Source organism: Stegastes partitus, unplaced genomic scaffold, assembly GCF_000690725.1.
Source record: "Stegastes partitus isolate 25-593 unplaced genomic scaffold, Stegastes_partitus-1.0.2 Scaffold1307, whole genome shotgun sequence".
NCBI lineage: Eukaryota > Metazoa > Chordata > Actinopteri > Pomacentridae > Stegastes > Stegastes partitus.
In genome coordinates this window covers 54806-77819 of record NW_007579038.1, presented here as the reverse complement: position 1 = coordinate 77819, position 23014 = coordinate 54806, and the positions used below count along the sequence as shown (strand labels likewise).

Here is a 23014-nt window from a genome sequence, read left to right as displayed (position 1 = left end):
ACCTTGTGGGAGTAAGCTAGAGAACCCAGAGAGAACCAACGCTGCACGGGGAGAACATGCAAACTCCACGCAGAAAGATCCCGGTGTCTTCACCGGGACGTGAACCGGTGACCTTCTTGCTGTGAGGCAACAGTGCTAACCACTGAGCCTGTCCTAAAACTGGTCCCTGCAATAGAAAACAGCCCATTGTTCTGCAGGAACTTGGTGGTACATTAGAACCAAAAATGACACATAAGGACAGTTACTGGAAATTACTCTAGTTCTATGTCTAAGTTCTACACATCACCATGGTAACTGATGTTCAGCTGTCTGGAGAACACCCTCATGACTTCTGCAGAGTTCCGTGTGAGACAGTGAGAGAGCATCAGAGTTTTACAGGAGATTCAAAGACATTTCATTGTTTTAAAGATTCTCACCGGCAGCTGACTTTTATGAAATACGACCAAACTTTCCTGCAGACTGAGTGAAATCTGACACAACTGTGAAGATGGATTCGATTCAAACATCATGTTGTTCACACAGTTTTCAGTGATGCTGTTTATTCCAACAAAACTCTGTCAGAACAAGATGGAACGGATCAAAATTTGTACAAAACATTAAAAACATTCAAATATGCTCAGATAAAACCTTCATCAGCTCAGCTCTTCTTACAAACTGTCTCTGTTTCACTAACAGGTCGATGTAGAGCAGCAGCTGGATGCTTTAGAACTGATCAGACTGATCACATCAGAGATGGCAGAAGCTGTGTATGTGCTGGTGTTTCAGTAAATAGCCTCGTCCATGTTGTCGTCACTGTCTCCTCCAAAGTCTTCTCCGTTGTCGAAGTAGGACATGATGTAGTCAGTTTCCTGCAGAACAGAACCTTCAGTTAGTCCTGAATGATCAATACAGACTGGTTTCATCCCAGTTTGATCCATCACATGTCATGTGTAAAATCACCTCCTCGAACTCCTCCTCGTCGTACTCCTCGTCTCCGTCAGCTTCCTCATCCTCCTGCTTCTTCTTCTGCTCTGCATCCTCCTCGTCCTCTTCACTTTGCTGCTCCTCCTTCTTCTGCAGAGTCTGAACAACAAACAGCTTCATTAACTCAAACATCCATTCTCAGGTTCTCTACGTCTGTCCTCTGACCTCACTGGCTGTAAAAACAAGTGTGGAACCTGAACATTCAGTCACTTTATTAGTTTACAACAGGAAACCTTTCAATAATCAAAGTAGAATCAAAAACTGAAACTTTGTCTGAATGTCTCACAGGTCAAACATTTACCTACAACTGTTAGTAAAAACATCAACTTTGTGTTTGTCTCTAAAACATTAAAAAACACAGCTTCTTCTTGTAAACTTAAACTGACACATGACCATGAACTTGACTGAATCATTAGCTTTACTTAGAAACAGTAACGGTGACTTAATATTGTTTTTACTTTAAGAGTTTAAGTTTCACTTTGCATCTTCCATTTTTTACTTACAAACATACATCCCGTCAGTTTACTGAATTTAGTTTTGTGTTTTACAGAAAATAGAAATTATACACAATTGCATTCTTTTGAGGAAGCAGAATCTGAAATGTTTCTGCTTCTGCTCAGAACAGGTTCTGATGGACCTGCTGCCTGTTCAGGTTCTACATTCCTGCAAGTGTTTCTAGGAAATCCCACCAGCTGAACTGGCTCACCTCCAGTTTGAGCAGAACTTCCTCCTTCTCTTTGACTTTCTTCTTCTTCTGAGTCGACTGAGCCTCTGAGCGAGCAACCGACACACCTGAACACACACAGAGTCCAGTTACCATACCGGACACTGTAATCAGATTACTGAGCATAATCAGGTCATTGAGAGTACTGACTGTCTTTGGCAGGTTTCCTGACGTGGATCCTCAGCTCTCTGGGGAACCTCTTCCAGTCTGAAACAACAACAAAAACATATTTATCACTGATCAGGACGTATAGATCACTGATCAGGATGTATTGGTCGGGTGGAGTCTCACCTGGAGTCCAGTCCATCAGGCCGTCTGTCTGCTCACTGCTGTGGTATTTATCGGAGTAACGCTCCACATCTGGACAGGAACAGCAACTGATTGTTAATAATCCTTCTGTGTATGTTTCACATATAAACTGATTGATCTCCTTGGAACATATTGGTTATTGATCTGATTAGTAGTTGTGTGTGTGGATATAGCACAGGATGTCTGTAGATTTTTTGTTGCAGTTTGCAATAATTCACCACATAAGACTTTAAAACAGTAACTGCTCTACACCCTGCTGCATCTGAGTGTCTCTGACCTCTGTGTGCAGCAGCTGGCTGGATGAAACAGGGTAAACTCCTCATGGCTCCTCTGAAGTCCTGTTTCAGAGCCAACAGGTACTCGGCCTCCTCCCCACCTGTCAGGGGGAGGGGCTTCTGCTCCATCACCTGGACAACAACAGGGCAGTCAATGTTTCAGCCTGTTTTTATTCACTTTCAGTAAGACTGTCAGTTTAAAGCAGCTTCTGTCTGCACAGAATCACTGACTGCAGTAACTTCTGACACACCTTCACACACCTGTCTGTGTCAGCTGACTCATAGAACACATGTGAACAGGTTCAGAGAACACATATGAACGGGTCTTACAGGGAACACAGGTGTGGGCTGCTGCAGGGTCGGAGGAAGAGGTTCTCCTCTGTTGATGCCGACTGAGTCCACACTGAAACTCAGAGTTCTCCGACTCCGCCCACGACTCGCCATCATGGCTGCTGATCGGACCAGATCAGAACTGACCCTCCAGGACCAGATCAGAGAGGCCTCAGGTGAATCTGGATCCTGACAGAACCAACAGAACACAACTTTATTTATCTCACCAACATATCAGAGCAGTGCTAGACCATGAAACACACAGAAGGTGTCACTTCTTTAAAGTAGAACAGAACCAGTGCATCATGTTTTCCACCAGGGACTCTGATGATACCCTTTAGAACCTAAACTGGTTCTTATCTTTGACTCAAACCTAAACACTGAGGAACCAGCAGAAGATATTCTCTGTTCCCTGTACAGTCAGGTTGGATGGATTTTTCTACAGACAAGAAAACATATGTCTTACATTTTTGATTTATAAAGTTCTGCTATTTGTTTTAAATCTATAGAACACAACAGAATCTCAGATGTTCCTCAGAAACCCACAGACTTTGACAGAACTGTTTTTTTTGCACCTTGTAAATACAGTAATCTACAGACCTTCTTCAGCCCTCTTAGAGTTTGTAAAACTTTACAATTTGTTGTTTTATGAAAATGTATTTAATTGAAGTATCCTGATTGTGTGGTTCTGAAGGTTCTGCTCTGCTTGAGTCACTCTGGAACAACAGATGGATTTGATTAAACCCAGATTTAATGGCACAAAGTCCTGTTTAGCTTCCAGGAAAATGACCAACTGTGTCTTTAACTGGATCAGGAGCAGCTGATTCTGAAACATCTATTTCTGCATCAGTGAAATACAAACACACTGGTTTTAATCCACTGAAATGTGAGTGGATCAGAACCACTTTGGATTTGGTTTTATTCCGCTCTGACTCTGATATTTCCTCTGTTGCTGCCTCCTGCTGTCTCTCCAGGTGAGTTCACCTGTACCTGGTAGAGACCACGCCCCCCCACAGGTGCAGCTGCTCACCTTGATGAGCAGCTGCACCTGCTGCTCTGCTGCCTTTGTTCTGTTGGACTCTGTGAGCTCATGTTCTCCTTGCATGCTCTACTTTAGTTTCTGCTTGATGAGAAACACACAAGGAATATAAAGAGACTCCATACCTGTCCAGGTAAAGTCATTACATTTTATTAATGTTTTTTTTTTTTTCAATGTATTTATCTGATGTTAAAGGTTTATTTATATGAACTGAATCTACGTTTTGCTGTTTTGCAGTCAGTGGATGTGTTCTCTCAGGTATCAGGGTTACATCAAAGCTGCTGTAGCTCCTCAAGTATGTTGGTGACACTGGTGTGCAGAAACATTTACTCCCTGACATGTACTGAATCTGTTGGAGCAGTTTTTAGTGAGGACACTGGTCTCAACCTTTTTTAAGACCCAGTAAAGGATGTCTGAACACAAAACTGAGTCACGACTTATTAACCGAGTGCTAAATCTTGTTCATTCAGTGAACAGAATATTCAGAGTCATTATATTATATAAAATCAGTTGTGAGGAGGTGACTGTGTTAAAATGATGTGCTGGGTTCAAACTTTACCAGTTTATTAGCAATTAGATCACCGAGTTTATGTTGATACCTGAAAGGAGCAAACTAAGGCTCTGTTATTGACTGTTAGCTCTGTTAGCTTCGTTAGTTTTATTAGCTCTGTTAGCAGCTGTTAGCTCGCTTTAGTTACATTGGCTTTGTTAGTTTTATTAGCAGCCGTAGGTTTTATTAGCTTTATTGGCTTTGTTAGTGACATCAACTCTGGTAATTATATTAACTTTGTCACTTATTAGCTCTTTAAATGATCTTATATTAACTATTAGCTATATTAGCATTTTCACTTATATTAACTGGTAGTTATACAGTAATATCATGTGTGAGCTTTGTTCACTTGTGTTCGGTATATTCGCTTTGGCTCTATTTGCTCTGTTATATTAGCTCTGTTGGTAAGTTCAGTTCAGATAGCTTTATTAGTAATAGTAACACTGTTAGCTATATTTGTTAAGTTAGTTATACAGCTTTAGTAGCTCAGTTAGCTCAGTGTTGTTAGCTGTGTTCTTCGGTTGCAGCTCAGTCTGATCATCGTCTCTCTGACCTTCAATCCGTCCCTTGCTCCGCAGATAAATCGGGTTTTCCTCCGCACCGGATCATCATCTCTTCAGACCTTTAACAGGAGTTTCTGTCCGTTTTTACCGGACTGTTTACCTCCTGTTTGTTTACATCCCACTCCGCGCCATCACTGCTTCTTCTTCTTCTTCTGTGGTGTCGGTGTGCGGTCCGCTGCCCCCTGCAGGTTACAGTGTGGAACAGCAGCCTGCACACACCAGAGTCCAGTCAGATTTACACACAGTTAATGCTTCTTCTGCCTCCTTCTCTTTGTTGTTTGTCGTCCCTCTGATCCATCCCTCACTCTTTTAGTCATTCTTCTGTTCTTTCTTTGAATCCATCTTCTGTTTTTTTCATCATTTTATTCTTGTCTAAAGTCGCTCCTTTCGATCGCAGTTTATTCAATATCCAATAAAGCCATACAAATAAATATTCCTATGAAATAAATAAATGCGTCATTGCAAAATAAAAACTCTCTGAAATAAATAAAGGATTTAATTTCTTTAGTTCAGGATTTATTTCATAAAGTCCTATTTATCTATTTAATAGGAATATTCATTATAGCATAAAGCAGCTCCCATCCTCCATCTTTCTGTATAATTCCTCTTCGTTATAATCCAGCAGCTCCACATTGACCTCAGGTGACCCTCCCCACACACACCACCCGACCCCAGGGTCAGCCCCTCCCCCCTCCCCCTGGTCTATCAGTCACAGGCCCCGCCCCCCTCAGACAGAGACCCCGCCCCTCCGCTCCATCAGTGAGCATCAGTGTGAATCAGTCCAACAGTATGAGCAGCATCTGAGTGTTTCTGCATCCTCAGAGTCTCAGTTTACAAAAAAGAAGACGAAAAATAAGCAGAAACTGAAGAACCAGAAGACGAAACAGAGGATTAATTTTATAATCTGACTGGATATTTGAGTCTCTGATGATTTGGATTTACTGAAGATGAAGAAGATGTGGAGCTGGAAGCTGCTGCTGCTGCTGCTGCTGCTGGAGGGACTCTGCTGCTCAGGTCTGACTCTCTTCTCATATTTACTTCATGACTGTGATTATTTAGAGAGGCTTCACATAAACTCATATTCCAGCTACAGCTTTGAATCCAACATCACAAATAAAATGCATGAAATGTGACACAGTAGAATAAAGACAAATTAATTTTATTTTATGAACACGTCTGACCAACATTCTATTTAAAACTGCAGTCAGTGTTCAAAAGAACTGCTGCAATTGCATGTTTCACATTTGAATTTAGTTTTTAAAGCTGTTTTCTGTTTGTAGTCTGTTGTCACTCTTTATTTAATCATTATTATTGATAATAATATTAACATCATGATTAATATTGGGTAGTTTGTGGTTTGCAGAAGGATGTTCCAGAGTCTCATTGAGAAAATGTGAAATTCAGATATGAAGCTGTTGAAATAATCTCTGATCCCTCAGAGCAGATTAAACACTTAATATCAATTTTAAAACTCAGCAAGATTTACTGAAAACACCGAAATATGAACATGGAATAAATGAAACTGTTTAATGTTTTGCAGGATCAAACAGCTGCTGGCTCTTTATTTAAATCAAGTTATTTCTTTTCCATCTTAATCTTTATTCTTCTCTCTTTTCTGTGACTCTTCCTGCCGTCCTTTCTTTATTTTTTTGCTTTTATTCCATTTCTGTTCTTTCATGTCTTTTTTCCTTCACTTGGTCTCTCCATCTAAACTTTCCTCTTCTACCTTTTGTGGTTCAGTCTTTTCTTTCTCATTTGTTTCTTCTTTCTTCCATCATTCATTATTTCTTACAATTGTTCCTCCTTCTCTCCTCAGTTTATTGTTTATTTGTTTACAGACTGTTTGTTAGTTTGGAAGCGTTTAGTTGGTTCAGAGCTGAACTTTGCTGAGCTGTTGTTTTAATTCTTTCACCCTTCAGACTTTTCTGAATCCTTTATGTCTGCTTCTATCAGTTTTATTACTGATTTTATTGCTCTCCCAGCTGTTTGTTTGTTTGTTTGTGTGGGAGATGCTGTAGTTTGATTGGCTCAGAGCTGCTCCTGTTAACGAACCCCACACTGTTGTACTGGTTTGACTTAAGTCACAGAAAAAATATTGTTCTGATGATTTCAGGTCACATTTACCTGAGCTAAGGTGTGTGTGTGAGAACAGAGCAGAAGGTCCCTCATTCGTATTCATTTGTGTGATTTTCATGGAGAGTTTCTCTTCCTGAAAACATTGTTGGTGTGAAACTCAGTCTCCATTAATGATTTACATCGAGTCCGTTTTTCACACATTTAAAACAGAACCCTTTAAAAACAAACGTCCAAAGAGCCTCACAGTGAAAACAGATAATGTCAGTAAATAAGATCCAAAAATTAAATAAATTACTACAAACATCAACAGTTTAAACAAAGTCTAACTATAATAATGGCTCACTGAGATCTGTGAGATCTCCAGGTGGACACTGCAGTATCAAGCTGCTATCCAGGATTAAAAAAAAACTGAAATATTTCAGCAGTTCAGACACCAAAAAAAGCTTCAAGTAACAGAAAATAACCGTACAAGAACACATCCATTTATAATATTAAATGTTACTAGCCTTAATATTACACAGAATCATGTGTACCAACACTGCTGTGAAGCCAACAGAATAAAGTGAGTGTAGGAAAGAGATGAATAGATGAGGATAGCTGCAGGTTTTATTCAAGTTTATCTGGAGTGATTGTGGCTTTTCAATGTTTGATAAAAATAAATTATTAAATGACTTACAAAATCATATACAATATCACATTAGAATTATATAATCAGGTACATGTAAAAATAGATGATTTATGAAGATAAAAACTGTATTTTGACACATAATCACATGATTTAACTGATGAAAACATGTATTTAATATTTCTGTTGTAAAAACTTTAGTAATTATGTAAGAAATCTGTAATTTAACAGACAAATCTGTAAAAAGATAAAACCAACATATTTTCTTTCAGATTCTATCAGATGAAAAGCAAAAAATCCATAAAATTACAGATTTGTTTTTGTTTAGACATGAAAGTAAATATTCTGGCAGGTGCAGCAGAGTTTATGAAACATAAACAACAAACTGAGGGTGAAAACAATGAAGTGAGCCAATGAACCAGCTGAAAAATCAGACTTTAAACCAGGAATGCAGAAAACGGACAAATCCACAGCAGATACCTTCAGTCTGATCAGATTATTGATCTCTGATAACAGATTATGTAGGTTAATTAGCTGTTTGTAATGACTGAGCAGCTTCTTAATTGGATCCAATTAGAGTAATTGTATGGACGAAGGGAAACATGTGACCTGCTGTGGGGTGGTGGGTGGTGGGGGGTGTGTGTGGTGGGTTAGCCTGAGACCTCAGTCTGGTTCTCAGGCTTCTGAAGGATTTACTGTGTTCTGTTCTGCTCTGTTCTGTTCTGTTCTGTTCTGGGGGGGTCGATGGTGTCATTGAAAGCGTGAAGTTCACGTTCGATATCAGTCTCATGACCTTTAGCCTGGGAGGAGGGGAGGGGGGGTCGTTCACGGGATTTAGAGGTCAGAATGGAGCGTGGATGGGGGGGTCAGTCAGTCTGCTGTTTTAAATGAAGCTCCCCCCTCCAGCCTTTGTAATGAGGACGCAGATGGAGGCAATATATTTAATCCTGAATCTGAAGACGATGTTCAGCTTCATCCAGCAGCTGATCCGCTGGAGGATTCATGAGGTCGTCCTGGCCTCAGTCTCCATCTTCACTTTGTTGGTTAACAGAATATTTGCTGCTTTAGGTGTTAAAAATCTGTAATTTTATGTAGTTTTTGCTCTTTAGTTGACATGTTTTCACAGAAAAACACAAAAATATTATTTAAATTACAAAAAAAACATCACAAAGAAAAAAGATTTTGGCAAGAAGTTAAAAGAGAAAGAAGTTAAAACACAAATTTTTCATATATATATATATATTTTCCTTTTATTAGATGAAACACAATATCACTGTAAATATGCTGCTAAAATTAATTAGTTACAATAAACAGAAAAGGTATCGGTTTTATAATTTCACAGATCTGTTTGTTAAATGAGAGATTTCCGATATAACTACTGAAGTTTTTATAGCAGAAATATTAAATACATGTGTTGTCATCAGTTAAATTAATAAGCATTGATTAACTGTCAAAGTACAGTTTTTATCTCTATAATACATTTATATTAGATCTATCTGATTATATGTTTCTAATCTGTTTCTATATGTTTTTTTTTACATGTAAATATCTTTCATTACATACTGAAAAACTACATGTAAACATAAAAATCACGATATTTTTATGGTTATTTTTTGTTATTTGAATCTTTTTTTGGTACCTGAGCTGCAGGAACAGTTCAGTTCTTGTTTTCTACCAATCTGAATACCTGATCCTACAGTGTGTGGATGGTCTACCAGAGATCTAAGAACAGATTCCTGGAGCTCTGAGTTTCCCTTCAGTTAAAACATGGCAGCAGCTGAATAGATTCAGCGTTTAAACACGGAAAATATTACAAATATTTTCACCTCCATGTCCTCTGAATCTGCAGCTTTCTGTTTCATCTGAACTTCACAGCTCTGAAAACAGCCAAATATCGAAGAAGTGACACAGACGGCTCTTCTGCAGGCATCATGGGAAACGTAGTCTCTGATCCTGACTTATCTGACATCAGGTTGATTCAGGTTTTAATGTTAAGCTCAAACGTGTTCATGTTTCTGAAGTTCTACTGATGTTTTCATGGAATTCAAAGACTGTTTTCTGTGTTCAGCAGTTAAAACGTGTCAGACTGATAACCTGCTCATTGATTATTGATTGACTGAGTTCTGATATGTAAGAATAAAGTCGAAGCAGATGTGATTTTGGTGTTTGTTGGCTGATGTTGATGCCAGCTGTGGTACAGAATAGAAGTGCAACCAGTAATTGATTTGTAATCAAGTATTAACTCATTAAGTAAACTCAATACCTTTATCAATAAAAAACAGTCTAAATTCTGTGATTGCAGCTTCTTTAGTGTGAATATTCTTTGGTTCCTTTCCTCCTCTGTGACAGTAAACAGAATATCTCTGGGAAAAAAACAAGACATTTGTTATCTTGGACTTTAGGAAGTGCATAAACACAACCAGACATGACGACAAAGACACAAAACGACACATAGACTGACTGTAAAGGAAGCACAAATGTCCAAGATGTGAAGCTGCATTGATGATTAAAATAATCGATTAGTTGTCAACTGATCATCTTCAACTGTTGTAATAATCGACTGATGCAGAAATTTGAGTTTAAAGTACAAACAGCAAATTATTACATCAACCATCAAAATATGTTTGAAACTTTATGTCTGTAAATTAGATTTACTGGAGTTCTGGCATCAGACCAGGATATTTAATGTAGAATGTTGGAATTACATTTTTTTTCTTTTTTTTTTTTTTAAATATTTTTATCTGGTTTTGACAGAAACAAGAAGATGCAGCTGAAAACTGAGTCAATCCTGAGACTCAGTTTGGTTTCAGAATCCTTCACACAGAGGTTCTGTTGGGTTCTCTCAGTCCAGTGTTAAACTCTGACAATAAAGAACCTGGAGAACATTTGTCCAGTCAAGGTTCTGTCTGAATGAAATGAATCCAGTTCTGGTTTAGATGTGTGGAATGTTGAATCTGAACACATGAATGTGTTGGTTTGTTTTTTGTTGTTGTTGTTTTCTAAACCACACCTGCATCTATATGGACTCTTTCGGTGGCACTGAGCTCAGCTGTGGTCCAGAACCAGAACGGGGTCAGTGAACACTAAACAGTAATAAGGAGCCTGTTCTCATCACGTGATTAAAAACGGACCTAAAAGATCACAAATGTAGTTTCTTAGTCCAGAAAAACCTCAGCGACTGAAATATTTAGACATAATAAAGTTGAATCAACTTAATATTGGGTCTAATTTAAACAAAAAATTCTGTGCAGCTGCTTCAAAACTAAATTTAAATTGCAATAACTTAAAAACGGAAATTTTGTTCACATCGACTTCAGAAAGACTTTAAAGTCTGAACAAACCGTTTATTAAACAAACCGTTGATTGTAGAAGAAAAGTTAATTCCTCATTAACTCATAGAAGTTTGTGAGTTGAACCAAATTTAATTTAAAGCTGTTTGAACTCAAGGTTTGATGCAAACCGAATTATTTTTAAATTGAAGTTCTTCAGAAGTAGAAGTAGGATTTACTGAGCTGCAGTCTGAGGAACCACAGATGGATGCTTTAGTTTGTCTGCAGAGACAGTTCAGGACCGAATGTTCTTGAACTTGAACTTGATCGTCAGAAGTGAAGCAGCTGCAGCGTCGCAGTGTTTTGCAGGTTTTTGTGTCTGTTGTGTCTGGCTGCACTTTTGTTGTGCTGATTGTTTCATTCACGCTGCAGACGGAGGAGTTTCAGGGCGAGGTTCTGGGGGAGGATTCGTGATTTTTTATTTGGGGTCCTGCTGTCGTCTCGTGTCTCCTCCCACATGATGTTCTCAAAGAGCAGCTGGGACCAGAGTGATGGAGGAGCTGCAGGGTTCAGCTCTGCAGGCTGCTGGAGGTTCAAGGTTCAGGATCAGGGTGGAGGTGGTCGTGGTGTTTGGGGGTACCGGGGGAGCCTGGGGGCGACTTTGTCGTCTGAATGATGAGATGGGGGAGGAGAGGTGATGGGGGGGAGCCTGGGAAAGTCGACCAAGTTCAAGTTGAAAAGCGACAAAGAAAACGATGAGTTCACTGACCGACAGACGGAACAGATTCATAATTTATTCACATATATTTATTCATAAAGAAACTCAGATGTCGTGTTTTAAGCTCTGACAGGTTCACAGTTTATTGAATTGCTGCTGTTGGTTTGGAGAGGTTGATTTGAGGTTTGTTCCTGCTTGAGTTCAGGTTTAGTTTTAAAATGAAGTCACTCAGGCTCAAACTGTTTCTGCTGCTCAACACAAAATAAAGCAGATTTTCTGTGAATGAAGGTCTGATGGAACATCATTTAGTCTGATTTCAGGGAGTTTTTTAAATTAACTGAACAGGGTTTGTTGTTATTGTTCACTTGAACTTGAGAGAAACATTAGCTGCACAGTTCATAGAATCTAAATCAGGATTTTAGTTTCTCACAGTTAAATATCAGTTCAGATATTATTGAAAATGATCTGCTCATAGAAAACAGTCCATGTAGATACAATCTGACATTAAAATGCTTCATTTGAAAACCAAATAACTTGAAATTTGTTCAAAATTTTTTTTAAAATGTCCGAAATGCCTTGATGTCAACTAGAAACAGTTTCTTTGTTTGACTGAAATCAGCAGCACAAAGATCTGAATCAGCTGTTTGTCAGTTAAAATACATACAAACATATTTTTTTATTTTCTCTTCTACAAAATTTCCTCCATCATTCTACAGTGATTTGTTCTTTACACTTATTAGTCATGCATTTCTCTATTTAATGTCTTAGAACAACTACAGCTCTAACATCACAGATTTTATATAAACTCTTAATTCCAGTTTACTGTCTGAAACTGATTTAAAGGAACAAATCAAATCTGCTTTTACTAAAATGTGAGGAAATAAAAAGTGAAACCAAACAAATAAACCAGAGACAGACGTCGGGTCTGACATCAGCTGCTCAGAGGTCAGAGGTCAGAGGTCACTTCTCCCCCACCTCCCTCTGTTTGCAAACTCATTCAGCCTGAGTGGGTGGGGGCTACAGAGCTGTCAATCAAACTGCCCAGAGTTCAAGTGCAGCTTCAGGAACAAAAGAACAGAAGAAGAACGAGGAGGACTGAACCATCCAATCAGCAAAACACGATTTATATCAGCTAAAAAAAAATTAAAAATTCTTTGATTAAATCACATAAAATATAAAAATAAACCAAATTTGCAGGGAGACAAAAACAACCTGAAACACACAAACGTAAATATAAAGAAAACAGAAGTTTCACTGATTCAGTTAAACCTGAAGTAAATTTCTTCTGGAGCTCATCGGTTTATTTTCTGATCTGAATTTCACAGCAGCAGCTGAACTTTAATGGTAATTATAAAATAAGAAGCTGAAAGTCCTAAAACAGAAAAAAGGATATTTGTAGATTTTCAATCAAATCCAGTCTTTTTTCCAAAGTTCTGCACATTATCAGGAAAACAGAACAAACGAGAAAACAGGAAGAACTTATCAAGTCAGTTTTTGAAATAGAAAGTAAAACAGGAGAAACCAGAATCCACTGAAGACCTCCACATGCTCTGAACGTTAAAAAGTGAAAGTTTGAGTTTCTCAGATGCTGATAAAAAATAACACTTTCTTTTCTTTAATCTTTTGTCCTTTAAAAAAAACAACAAAAAAACAAACAAAAAAACCCCATTTTTTTCCACTGTTTCACTGCGATGCATCAAGTCAAACTCCTCAAATATGAAAAACTACAAGATTCTGATGTACAGAACCTGAACTTTTAATATCAAGCAGAAGCTAAGAAGTTATTTTTTGGAACTTTATTACTTCCAGATATTTAACTTTTGGAGTTCAGTCACAGAGTCAGCTGTCAGATCTGGTTTAGATAACCAACTCCCTGCTGCTCATTGTGTTTCTGTACAAACATAATGAGAAAATCTAAATCTCTACTTCTGTTCAGGCTCTGGTTCTGGTTTTTGGCTCAGGAAAGATCCTGGTTCTGCTTTAACCCAGAATCTCTGATGTTCTCAGTGTAGAGGATGTTACCTGCTGAGCTCAGAGCTCAGGTGATCTACCTGCAGCCTCTGGTACCTCCATCTGTGTTCAGCTGGATGTTCTTCTGCTGGTTCTGATGTTTATTGTTTTCATCTTTATTGTTCCTGTGAGGAACCAAACAGGAACCTTAATTAAAGCTTGAATCGATTCTATCAGGAGGTTTAGGCCCTGAGTTCTGACTGCAGGTGTTTGTTCTCATCCCACCTGTTTCTGATCAACAGTGAATCCTGTAGAGACCATGTGACATCATCCTCATCTTCATCCTCACCCTCATCCTCACCCTCATCTTCACCTTCATCCTCCTCCTCTCAGTGAGTATCAGTGGTGGTTCATTGGTCACCAGCCTGACTGGAGACAGAAGATGAAGATGTGACATTAAAGTTTTTGAAACTCTGTCATTTAAAACCAATTTGATCCTCAGAAATAAAACAACCTGCAGTTAATATTTTTTTAAGTCTCAGCTGTGAAGAACTGATGATCAACAAAATAAAACAATCTGCAGCAGTTCTGATCATCTGTTAACTGATGAAAGCAAATTTGTTTGATCATTTCTATTTTCAGCTGGGAAATGTGAAGATTTTTTTTTCCCATATATAACAACAAATAATGATTCTCTGATGAAGTGAAGGTTAAATATTACAAACTGAAAGCTACATTTATGACTTTTTAGGGAAACTAAGTTTGAGGTTTGTGAATCAAAATCAGATTTTTGGTCACATAAGTTTATTCAAACAAGAAATTCTGCAAAACAATCAGAAAACACAAAGTCACAGAGAAAACACGTAACTGTGGTGAGAAAGAACAAAAGTCAGGTGTAATCAGTGCAGAGAAAAAATATTAACAGTTTGAGTGTACATTTTGAGTTTTACAATTTTTAACTATTTAGATAAAATGAGTGAAGTTTAACAGCATTTTCCAACCAAGATATTAAACAGTAAATGAATGAAAAAAATCAGTAGTTCGATCGGTACTTCCTGGATGTGAACTCTGACGGACTCACCTGTCCCCTCAGGTGTGCTCGGAGCCTCAGAGCTCGCCTTCTTGACGGAGCCCAATGATGTCATCGCGGTGAGGGACCGCCCCCTGATGCTGGACTGCCAGGTGGAGGGGGAGGGGCCCATCTCCATCACCTGGAGACGAAATGGTATTCCTGTGGCGACTGGCGACAGGGCGATGGTGCTGGGCAATGGCACACTGCTCATCAGAAACTTCTCCAAGAAACGAGAAAGCAATGAGACGGACGCCGGCGAGTACGACTGTGCAGCCCAGAACCGCTATGGGATGCTGATAAGCCGCAAGGCCCGTGTGCAGCTCGCATGTAAGGAACAAACATTCAAGGAACATACAATAAACATACAGTAAACATACATGATGGATCCAACAAACATACAGTTAGCATACAACAAACATACAGGAGACATACAACAAACATACTGTAAACATACATGAAACATACACAATGCATCCAACTAACATACAGATAGCATACATGAAACATCCAACAAACATACAACTAACATACATGAGACATACAACAAATGTACAATAAACATATATGAAACATACATGATGCATCCAACAAACATACAATTAATATAGACAAAACAACCAACAAACATAAATAAAACATAAACCAAATATACAACCAATATAGCTAAAACATACAACTAACAAACAGTAAACATACCAATAATGTACAAACATATCGTAAACATGCAACAAATATGAGTGAAATATTGGCAAACATACATGTAACATGTTGTGACTGCCTCCCCAGCCCTCCCTAAGTTCCTGTCTCATCCTGAGTCCGTGGTGGTGAATGAAGGGGGCGTGGCCAGACTCACCTGTCAGGTAAACGGGATCCCAGAGGCCAACATCACCTGGCAGAGAGACCGCCGTCCACTTGGCAACACTGACCCCAGGTATGATCCACATGTGCTAAAACACACGTATGATGAAGATGTTTAGTCCATGAAGTCCTGTTTTAACGTGTTTTTACCGTGTAACTGACGTGTGTTTAACATGTAATTAGTACCTATTTTATATTTAACTTAATATGTGCTTAACGTGGCCATGAATTTGTAGAAAAAGCTTCTGGTACTTTCTCTCAGCTGTCCTGGGCTTTATCAGAGGTGGATCGTGCTCACACCTTAGCATGTATTTGTCATGTTCAGGTACACGCTGCTGCCGAATGGCATCCTGCAGATCACTGGAGTCCGTCGTACCGACAGTGGTTTGTTTCGCTGCGTTGCCTCAAACATCGCCAACACTCGCTACAGCCACGAGGCCCAGCTGTCTGTCACCGGTAAGACGAAACTGAGGGCAAAAAATAATAAACTTAGACCAAACTGAGGTTAAAGTCTGTGTCAGTGTGGAGACGGCAGCTCCACCTGCCTTCACCTGTCGACCCTCCAGGAGGTCTCTGAGGTCTCTGTGTTGATCAGGTTCTCTGGTTCTGGTCCAGTTGCAGGTTTCAGGATCTACCAGGAACCCGTCATCCTGTCGGGGCCCCAGAACCTCACCATCAACGTCCACCAGACTGCTATCTTGGAGTGCATCGCCACAGGCAACCCCCGGCCCATCGTGTCCTGGAGTCGCCTTGGTAACAGACAGACCAATCATCTTTCAATTATTGATCAGGTATCGATCAGATGTATTGATGATCTGTCTGTGTCCCTGCAGACGGACGTTCCATCGGCGTTGAGGGGATCCAGGTCCTGGGAACAGGGAACCTGATGATCTCTGATGCGACTCTGCAGCACTCAGGTGTTTACGTCTGTTCAGCCAATCGGCCGGGCAGCAGGTCGAGGAGAACGGCGCTCGGACGCCTCGTGGTTCAAGGTAAAGTTCTGCAGCTCACCAACTTATTTTCCGTGTTTAACCCACACTGAGGTAAAATAAAAATGGATAAGTTTTTAAGTTGACAGTCAGCAAATAAATGAAGTTGAGGAAATTAGACTTTCTTCATCAGTTTTAGTTCATGTAACAGCTTTTAGCAAATTAATTTATACAACAACATTCTGTCCTAACTTTTTTGTTTTTGAGCTGCAGTTGTGCATAAATCTTGAAAACAACAACCAACAAATCTGAGTTTAAATTACAGTTAATTCTAAGCTGATGCGACTTTATTGCATTAATCATCCAAATAATGTTTTAAACCTAAAGGCTTGATCTGAAAATTAGATTTTTCATCTTGCAGCTGTGAGTTTAATGAACAGAATAGAAACCTGAATTAATAATTTTACAGTGTAAAAGCAGAATGATGCAACAAAACGCATTTTGTAAGTTTGCAATTCCTAAATGACCAGAAACTGCAGCTTTAAATCAGATTAAAGTGAATCCGACAGTTCAGTGAAACAGCACAAAGAATAAAGTCTGCAGAGACACTGATGTCTGATTGGACAGCAGACGGACTGTTGAACTTGAACTCATGATGTTTGTGTGTGTGTGTGTGTGTGTGTGTGTGTCAGTTTGTGGGTCTGTTGACCTTCGACATCCTCAGCTTCTGATGGTAGAAAACTATTTAATTTCTGCAGAAATTCAAACCAAAAACCTTTAGATTCTCATCTGTTTGGAACATTTGGGAAAATAAACACAACATTTAAAAAACCTTTATGGAATATTAATTTGATTCTCAGCACAAGTCAAGCTCTACAATCAGGTGCTGCTGATGTTTTAGCTTCAAGTCTTGTTTCTCAGGTTTTAAGTGCTGATCCTGTGAGTTTGCATCCAGTTTAAAAAAAAAAAAAAAAAAAAGACACATCAACAAATCAGTAAAAAGCTGTAAATATATATTACAAAATTAAAATGCCAACAAATATCTGTAAAATTATGTTTTTCATTGATTTAAATACAGTAAAATGTGTAATTATACAGTCAAATGTAAAAGAACAAATTACTATTTACAGAAACCGATTTTTTGATGAAGATATTAATTTTAAACATTATGACGGACAACAGCCAGAAGAAAAAAATCAGTAAAACTGGAAGGTTTGTATGAGCTGCTGATGGGGAGAAAGAAAGTCCGAAAAATGTTTACATCATGTTTACAACAGGCAAACATGGTGTAAACATGTAAACAACATGGTGATAAGCTTGGCTGTGGTGTGTTGAGGGACCGTGGGTTCAGGGTGCACTTGTTTCGCTCAGTTGCAGCTCAGACAGTCAGAGGAGGAGGGGAGGGGTCAGAGGTCAGCAGCTCTTTGTGTGTCTGTGTGTGTCTTTGTGTGACCGTACGAGAGCTTCATTATAATTTGTATTAGCATAAGAGTCGCACTTCACAATGAGGACTTTATTCACCCCGAACTCCGTCTGTCAGGAGCTTGATCTGCCTTAATTCAGTTTCTCAGGGTTTAATTGAAGCAGACAAATATTCAGGAATTTTTTATCTGCAGAACGAACACGGTCAGTTCCTATAAGATATAAAACCAAGTTTCCCTCAGAACCAACTGATTTTTTTAATCTGCCATAACTTTACTACATTTAATGAAGCCATGCAAAGTTTTACCTTCATACTATGAATATTTTCAGAGCTACAGGCCCTTGAAGTACATAGAGGTGGGTCCAAATGTGAGACTTTTTAAATTTTTTCCATCATTTCTGAGCCTAGTGACTTCATCAGGGCTGAAAAACCCATCTGAGTTCTGTTAAAACCTGCAACCAAATCAGTTTTACATCCATCCAGGTGTCACAGACCTAAGACTGAATCTGGCTTTTGTTCATTTGATAAAAAAACAACTTTGAGCATCAATTTTATGGGATGTATCATAGTTTAAACAGCGACGCGAAACCAGACGCTCCATTCAGTTAAACTATGACTTTATGAGAAAATTATTTTTCCACAGAGTGAATTGTGTCGAGAAGATGATCCTGGTGTCAAATGTAGTTTTAAAAAAACCCCAAAAAACTGAGACCTTTCATTTGCTATAACTTCTTCTGACCAACTACCATCACACATGCTGATATGAGCCTCGGAAGTTCACCCAAAATGCCCATTTTTAAATTTTCTCTGGCGAATCATCAGAAAACACATCCAGGGTACCAATGTTTAATTCTTTTCTGTGTCATAGACATTAAACTGCTGCAGTTTTACTTTTTCAAATTATGATACATCCCATAATACTGATGCTCAAAGCTGGTTATAGAAAACAGATTATGTGTTGAGACTAATGTAATTGTGTGTCTTTGTGAGTCTGTGTGTGTTTTGCTCTTGAAGTGTGTGAAATCAGTTTCATTTATCTGATGATGAAACTCTGAACCCCCTCTTCAGTCAGAGAGGGGGGAGGTACTTCCAGAGGTCATGTGAGGTGATGGAGACACAGTGTTTCTATGGATGGTGTGTCACCGTGGAGACGGAGGCGAGACAGCACCTGTCTGTCTGCTAGGAGGGGTCAGAGGTCAATGACGAGTTCAAGTTCAAGAGTTTCACACGCAGATTATTAGTGATGGAAACTTTATTTAAACAGAACAAAAAGAAAGAAAAATCTTCTTTTTTTTTTTTTAAAGACAGAAATGATCAGTAAATATAAAACTCTGTTTAAACAGGACAAATATACATAAATAATAATTGCAGTAATCATTAGATTTATTGACTATGGAGTGATGACAGTGTAACTTATAGAAAACAAATAAAATTTTAAAAAAGAACAGTTAAGTTTAAACAGCTCTGTGAAATACAACTTTATCTGTATGAGACTCAGCAGAGACATTTAATTAAAAAGATGAAAATGATTCATAATAATTAAAGTAATAATAAGATGACTAACCACTCAGTAGTATGTGATGTCATTTAGAAAATATATGTACAATATGAAACTGGATCCCTGTGAAATAAAAACTTTGACTCTTAAAATCAGAAATAACAGATCAAACCTGAAATAGTGAAACATGTGACATCACCTTCAGGGTCACAGTCAGAGTGGGATTTCTGAGATTTATTCTGTTTATTGTTTAAACGTTTCGTCCTGAACACAAAGTGAATCAGATTATGTGAGTCTGTTCTGTGAGCTTCTGCTGCCTCCTGCTGGACACTGCAGAGAAATGCAACAGAACAGCTGCAGCCACATGTTTTGTTTCCACCTTCTGTCTCTTTGTTCACTGAACTTATTTTATATCACAGGGTTCAGGATTCTTCATTTTTGAAAAAGCAGCATCAATTCTTTTAATTCTTATGTATTTTGTACAACATCTGCCTGAAAACACTCTGAAGCTGCAGCATTTCAACTGTTAAACTCACAGAATCACCACTTATGTTGACTGAAAAATAACTTTTTATTTTAGCTGAACCCTCTGCAGGCTTTGTGACTTTAATAAGAAACGTTTTAACTTTTCTTTCTTTTAACGTCTCATTCATGTAGATAGAAGCTGCCGACATTTACTCTCAGTTTGCTGTTTGTTTGATGACAAAGTGAAAGAATTTATTATAACCAAGTGAATCACAGAGTCTGGTTCCAATTTTCAAGTGGAACATTTGGTGCAAAATAAATGTTGCATTTTATTAAAAGTTCCTAGTATTTTGTTCAGTTTTCCTAGAGTAGCACAGCTTGCTTAACATGTTGTTGTGAATCCAGTGATAAATTCTTCTAATTACATCCTATAATTATATCATCAGCTTTACTTCAGTGAAACTGTTTTAACTGTATGGTCAGTGTCAGGAAGTATGCATGACTTTAAAACATAAAGCAGAGCTGTATTGTAGTATTTTTATTCAGTTCCTGCTGCAGCTCCTCTCCTTATAATAATAATAATGATACAGAATTAAGTTTATAATCATACTGCACTTTGAATCTTCTTACTTTATATAAAATGTTTTCTGAGTCTTTTTTTTTTTTTTGTTAAACCCACTCTGACCTTCGTTCCTGCAGCTCCTCCAGAGTTCGTTCAGTGGCCGCAGTCCGCCTCCAGACCAGCAGGAGGCAGCGCTGTCTTCAGCTGCACAGCGTCTGGTGCCCCGGAACCGCATCTCATCTGGCTGAAGAATGGCAAACTGCTGACGCCTAGCGGAAACGTCAAGCTGACCAACGGCAACACGTAAGCCCAACCAACCAACCGATTGATTGAATAATCGACTGATTAACCGATCAGTTAACCAATCTATTGACCACCCAGACTGTATCTCGACAGCTCAAACAGCTGTATAGATGTCAGAGGTTTAATTCTGATGCAAGTCATTTCCATGGTGATGACTTCTAAATGTTCCCCACTCCACCTGCAGGACACTCGCCATCACCCGCATCACTGCAGAGGATGAGGCCATCTATCAGTGCATTGCTGAGAACAGCGCCGGGACCAACCAGGCCAGCGCCCGCCTCGCCATCAGTCAGGGCGCGGAGCTTCCCGAGGCTCCTGCCGGGCTCCAGGCCACCGCCCTCAGTGCCACCAGCCTGCAGCTGATCTGGGAGCAGCCGACTGAACAAGCCAGCCAGCACATCATCGGATACGTCCTGCACATCAGGAAGCTGGGAGGTGGGATAAAAACCTGGGATTAAACCTGAGATTTAACCTGGGAAAAAACCAGGGATTAAACCTGAGATTATTAGACTGTGTTTATGCAAAACAAGATCAGACAAAATTATTTTATCAGTCTGCAGCTGTAGGAGCTGGATTACCCAGCAACTGTCTAACCTTTCTGACACCTGTCTCACCTGTGTGACATCCTCAGAGCCAGACAGCGCTGAGCTGCAGGAGGCCGTCAGTAAAACCACCTTCAGACACGAGTTCAACAACCTGGAAGCTGCCACCACCTACTCCATCTACCTGAAGGCCTACTCCGCTCTGGGAGGCAGCCAGCAGTCCAACAGCATCACGGCCACCACAATGGGAGGCGGTAGGTCACCTGACACTTCACCTGAACCTGAGACTGTCACCTGAAACTTCACCTGAGTCTGCGTCTTTACTGTTTGTATGGAGAGGGAAACACTAAAATCTGCATCTGTCAGCCTCCAATTAGAAACGTTCTGCTTTATTTCACCTTTAACCTCAGTGGAATATTGTTGGAAATAATAAATATCATTAAAATGTCCTGTGAATGTTAGATTAGAACATTGTTAGAATTTGCATGTAATGTGGTTCTCTGACAGCTGGATGCAGTAAACGCTCCTGTCCACCAGAGGGTGCTCTCACAGCAGAATACAGCTTCCCATTTAAAAGATGGAGGTCTAAAGATGCTCCTCTCTGTCCTTCTCACAGTTCCCAGTCCTCCCAGTTTCTTCACCAAGGTCCTGAACCAGACGGCCATGCAAGTGTACTGGGAGCTGCCCAGCAAGCCTGGCAAACTGGAGGGTTTCAGACTGGAGTACCGAGGGGTCTCCAACCCTGATGTCCACAGGCTGGACACCTTCCCAGGACACATCAACACACACACCATCTCACACCTGGGTCAGAGCAACACAACACACTAATTTCTAGTATAAACTAGTGTTTCTGGTGATTCTGATGCATCATTGAACTGGTGATAATCAGAACGTTCTCCTGCAGAACCGGCGGCTGTTTACGAGATCCAGCTGGTGGCATTTAATGGGAACGGAGACAGTCCATCCACTCGCCGCCTGGTGTCTCTGGCAGAAGTTGGAAACTCTGCAACAGGTAGGAGCCCGAACCTACAGCCGAACCAGCAGAAACAGTAGACCTTGTAGAACCAGTCTAATCTGCTATGTCTCCCCCAGCTGGTCAGAGCTGTAACTGCGCCCAGTCTGATGGATCCATGTCGACTCTGCTGGTCGGGATCCACAGCGGCATTGCTTGCATCCTCTGCTGCCTGTTGCTGCTGTTGCTGGGATACCGACGCAGGTAGGACCACCTTCGTCATCATCATCACCTTCATCATCATTATCTTTTTCATCTTCTTCATCATAGTCCTTATCAACCTCTGCTGCTGCTGCTGGGATACTGATGCAGGTAGACCCTTCATCATCACCATCAATATCTTCATCCCCATCCTCAGCTGCCTGATCTACATCCAGTGAGGACATTGTCATTATCATCATCGCTTTCTTCTCTGTTCAGTCTTTTCTGCAGGAAAGCAGCTAGCTGGGAGACTCCGCCCACCCTGAGCGGTGTCAGAGGTCCTAAACCTGAGAGCATCGAGCTCAGCCAGGTAACTCGGTGATCCGGATGATCCATTTTATCATGTTAGGTCCATTTGATTTTGTGAATCCAAAACCTGCCAGCAGTTTGAGATGAGCATTATATTTACTACATATATGAATGAAAGATGGTTCAGTCCAGAAGTTAAACACCTGGTCAGGGGCCTCTACAGGTGCAACACAGTCCTCACCTGACAGGTCAGGAACCTGCTGCAGTTCTGATTCTTATCAAGATGAACTCAAACTTTATCTGAACCATATCAACAATCTGAGTAACTAAAGTAACCTGCAGTCTCCTTTTGATGGAAACACACCTGAGCTGATGATGCAGCTCACCTACCTGTCATCAATAACTCCTGCCCCTTTCTCCACCCACAGAGAGCTGACTGTGCTCCTCCTCCAGTGATGGTCATGGTAGAACCGACTCCACCTGTCCAGTCCGGCTCAGGCACCGGATAA

The 23014-nt window shown here is 39.8% G+C and overlaps 2 protein-coding genes across 2 annotated transcripts; one reads left to right on the top strand and one right to left on the bottom strand.

Moving 5' to 3' along the window:
* Positions 1–519: 519 nt before the first annotated feature.
* On the bottom strand, positions 520–4912 carry polr3glb (RNA polymerase III subunit GL b). Its single transcript, XM_008298335.1, has 8 exons — positions 4744–4912; positions 2602–2790; positions 2274–2403; positions 1979–2047; positions 1838–1894; positions 1670–1755; positions 940–1062; positions 520–848 (listed from the first exon to the last, which is right to left on the bottom strand). Exons 2-8 carry the CDS (start codon positions 2716–2718, stop codon positions 762–764), a joined length of 669 nt encoding a protein of 222 aa, XP_008296557.1. The 5' UTR covers positions 2719–2790; positions 4744–4912; the 3' UTR covers positions 520–761.
* Positions 4913–5730: 818 nt separating this feature from the next.
* LOC103369588 (immunoglobulin superfamily DCC subclass member 3) lies at positions 5731–23014 on the top strand. The gene is made up of 14 exons (XM_008298334.1): positions 5731–5741; positions 14471–14790; positions 15250–15394; positions 15647–15777; positions 15937–16074; positions 16155–16313; positions 20336–20501; positions 20686–20936; positions 21133–21297; positions 21660–21848; positions 21948–22055; positions 22136–22259; positions 22476–22566; positions 22934–23014. The coding sequence occupies exons 2-14, from the start codon at positions 14559–14561 to the stop codon at positions 23012–23014; spliced, it is 1980 nt and encodes a 659-aa protein (XP_008296556.1). The 5' UTR covers positions 5731–5741; positions 14471–14558.

Excerpts from the sequence above, each read along its gene's own strand:
- polr3glb (XM_008298335.1), bottom strand. The coding sequence starts at position 2,718 with ATGATGGCGAGTCGTGGGCGGAGTCGGAGAACTCTGAGTTTCAGTGTG. Across the intron at positions 1,756-1,837 it reads CAGGAAACCTGCCAAAGACA|GTGTGTCGGTTGCTCGCTCA; the intron begins GTCAGTACTCTC and ends GTGTGTGTTCAG. Across the intron at positions 849-939 it reads ACGAGGAGGAGTTCGAGGAG|GAAACTGACTACATCATGTC; the intron begins GTGATTTTACAC and ends TCTGTTCTGCAG.
- LOC103369588 (XM_008298334.1), top strand. The coding sequence starts at position 14,559 with ATGCTGGACTGCCAGGTGGAGGGGGAGGGGCCCATCTCCATCACCTGG. Across the intron at positions 21,849-21,947 it reads ACACACCATCTCACACCTGG|AACCGGCGGCTGTTTACGAG; the intron begins GTCAGAGCAACA and ends GTTCTCCTGCAG. Across the intron at positions 22,567-22,933 it reads AGAGCATCGAGCTCAGCCAG|AGAGCTGACTGTGCTCCTCC; the intron begins GTAACTCGGTGA and ends CTCCACCCACAG.